General features: G+C 23.5%; 1 protein-coding gene across 1 annotated transcript; it reads right to left on the bottom strand.

The window, feature by feature from the left end:
• Window positions 1–139: 139 nt before the first annotated feature.
• On the bottom strand, window positions 140–1189 carry Chro.60082 (ATP synthase alpha chain). The annotated part of the gene is made up of 1 exon (XM_659860.1): window positions 140–1189. One exon carries the CDS (start codon window positions 1187–1189, stop codon window positions 140–142), a length of 1050 nt encoding a protein of 349 aa, XP_664952.1.
• Between the last annotated feature and the right edge of the window lie 51 nt (window positions 1190–1240).

Raw genomic sequence — 1240 nt, 5'->3', positions numbered from 1 at the left:
TGAATGGAGCTAAGAATTGAAGTGATGCAGCATTTGAAGCTGTTGCTGCAATAACAATGGTATATTTTAAAGCATCTAAAGAATATAAATAAAACAAAATATTAAAGTTATTGAATAATTTTTTTTTTTAAATATTAAATTAAATGAAACTAACTAACTTACCATATTTTTCCAGAATTTTAACAATTTGAGCAACACTTGATCTTTTTTGACCAATAGCAACATATATACAATATTTTCTGGTTTTAATATCATCATAAAATTTTCTTTGATTAAGAATAATATCTAAAGCAAGAGAAGTTTTACCAGTTTGTCTATCACCAACAATAGCTTCTCTTTGTCCTAATCCAATAGGTATAAGAGAATCAATAAATTTTATACCAGTAATAAGTTGTTCATTAATAGGTTTTCTATCCATAATACCTGGAGCTTTAACATCAATTTCTCTTTTTTCTAAAGAAATAATGGAAGGTTTACCATCAATAGGATTTCCTAAAGCATCAACAACTCTACCAAGAAGTTCTTTACCAACTGGACAATTAACAATAGTATTGGTTGAGATAACTTGATCTCCCTTTCTAATATTTCTATCTTCACCTAATATAACAATACCAACATGATCACTTTCAAGATTTAATGCCATACCTTTTTCTCCAGATGAAAATTCAACTAATTCTCCATATTTTACTGATCTAATACCATCAACTTGTGCAATTCCATCAGCAACAGATATTACTTGACCAATTCTTTTATTATTATCTTCATGAATTGTTGTTGAATAATAAGAGGAAAATTGAGTATTTAGATATGAAGATGGTGATAATGATGATGAAAATAATAATTGTTTATTAAGAAGAGTATTATTGGAATACAAAAATGGTGAATATGAATATATATTATTATAGAAAGAATTGTTATTATTTATAGAAAATGAGTAACTTGGGATTTTGTAATATTTTGAAGATACTTTATTTAATATATTGTAATTTTTATTGTTATTGTTATTTTTAATATTATATATTATAATTTTATTAATAAGATGTCCAAAAAATCCAAAATGATGATTATAATTCTTTGAAATATATTGATTAATTCCATAAATGTATTTTGGGATAATATTATAAAAAGAAGTACAATAGCAATGATTAAATAATTTCAGAGTATTAATTGAATTTCTATTAATAATCATTTTTCTATTGCTTCTTTACTTCTTTAATTACATATATATTTTTTTTTAATT

The sequence above is a fragment of the Cryptosporidium hominis genome (genome assembly GCF_000006425.1).
Source record: "Cryptosporidium hominis TU502 chromosome 6 CHRO016045, whole genome shotgun sequence".
In the NCBI taxonomy this organism is placed as follows: Eukaryota; Apicomplexa; class Conoidasida; order Eucoccidiorida; family Cryptosporidiidae; genus Cryptosporidium; species Cryptosporidium hominis.
The sequence above is the reverse complement of the archived record's forward strand: the minus strand, read 5'-3'. Positions and strand labels throughout refer to the sequence as shown.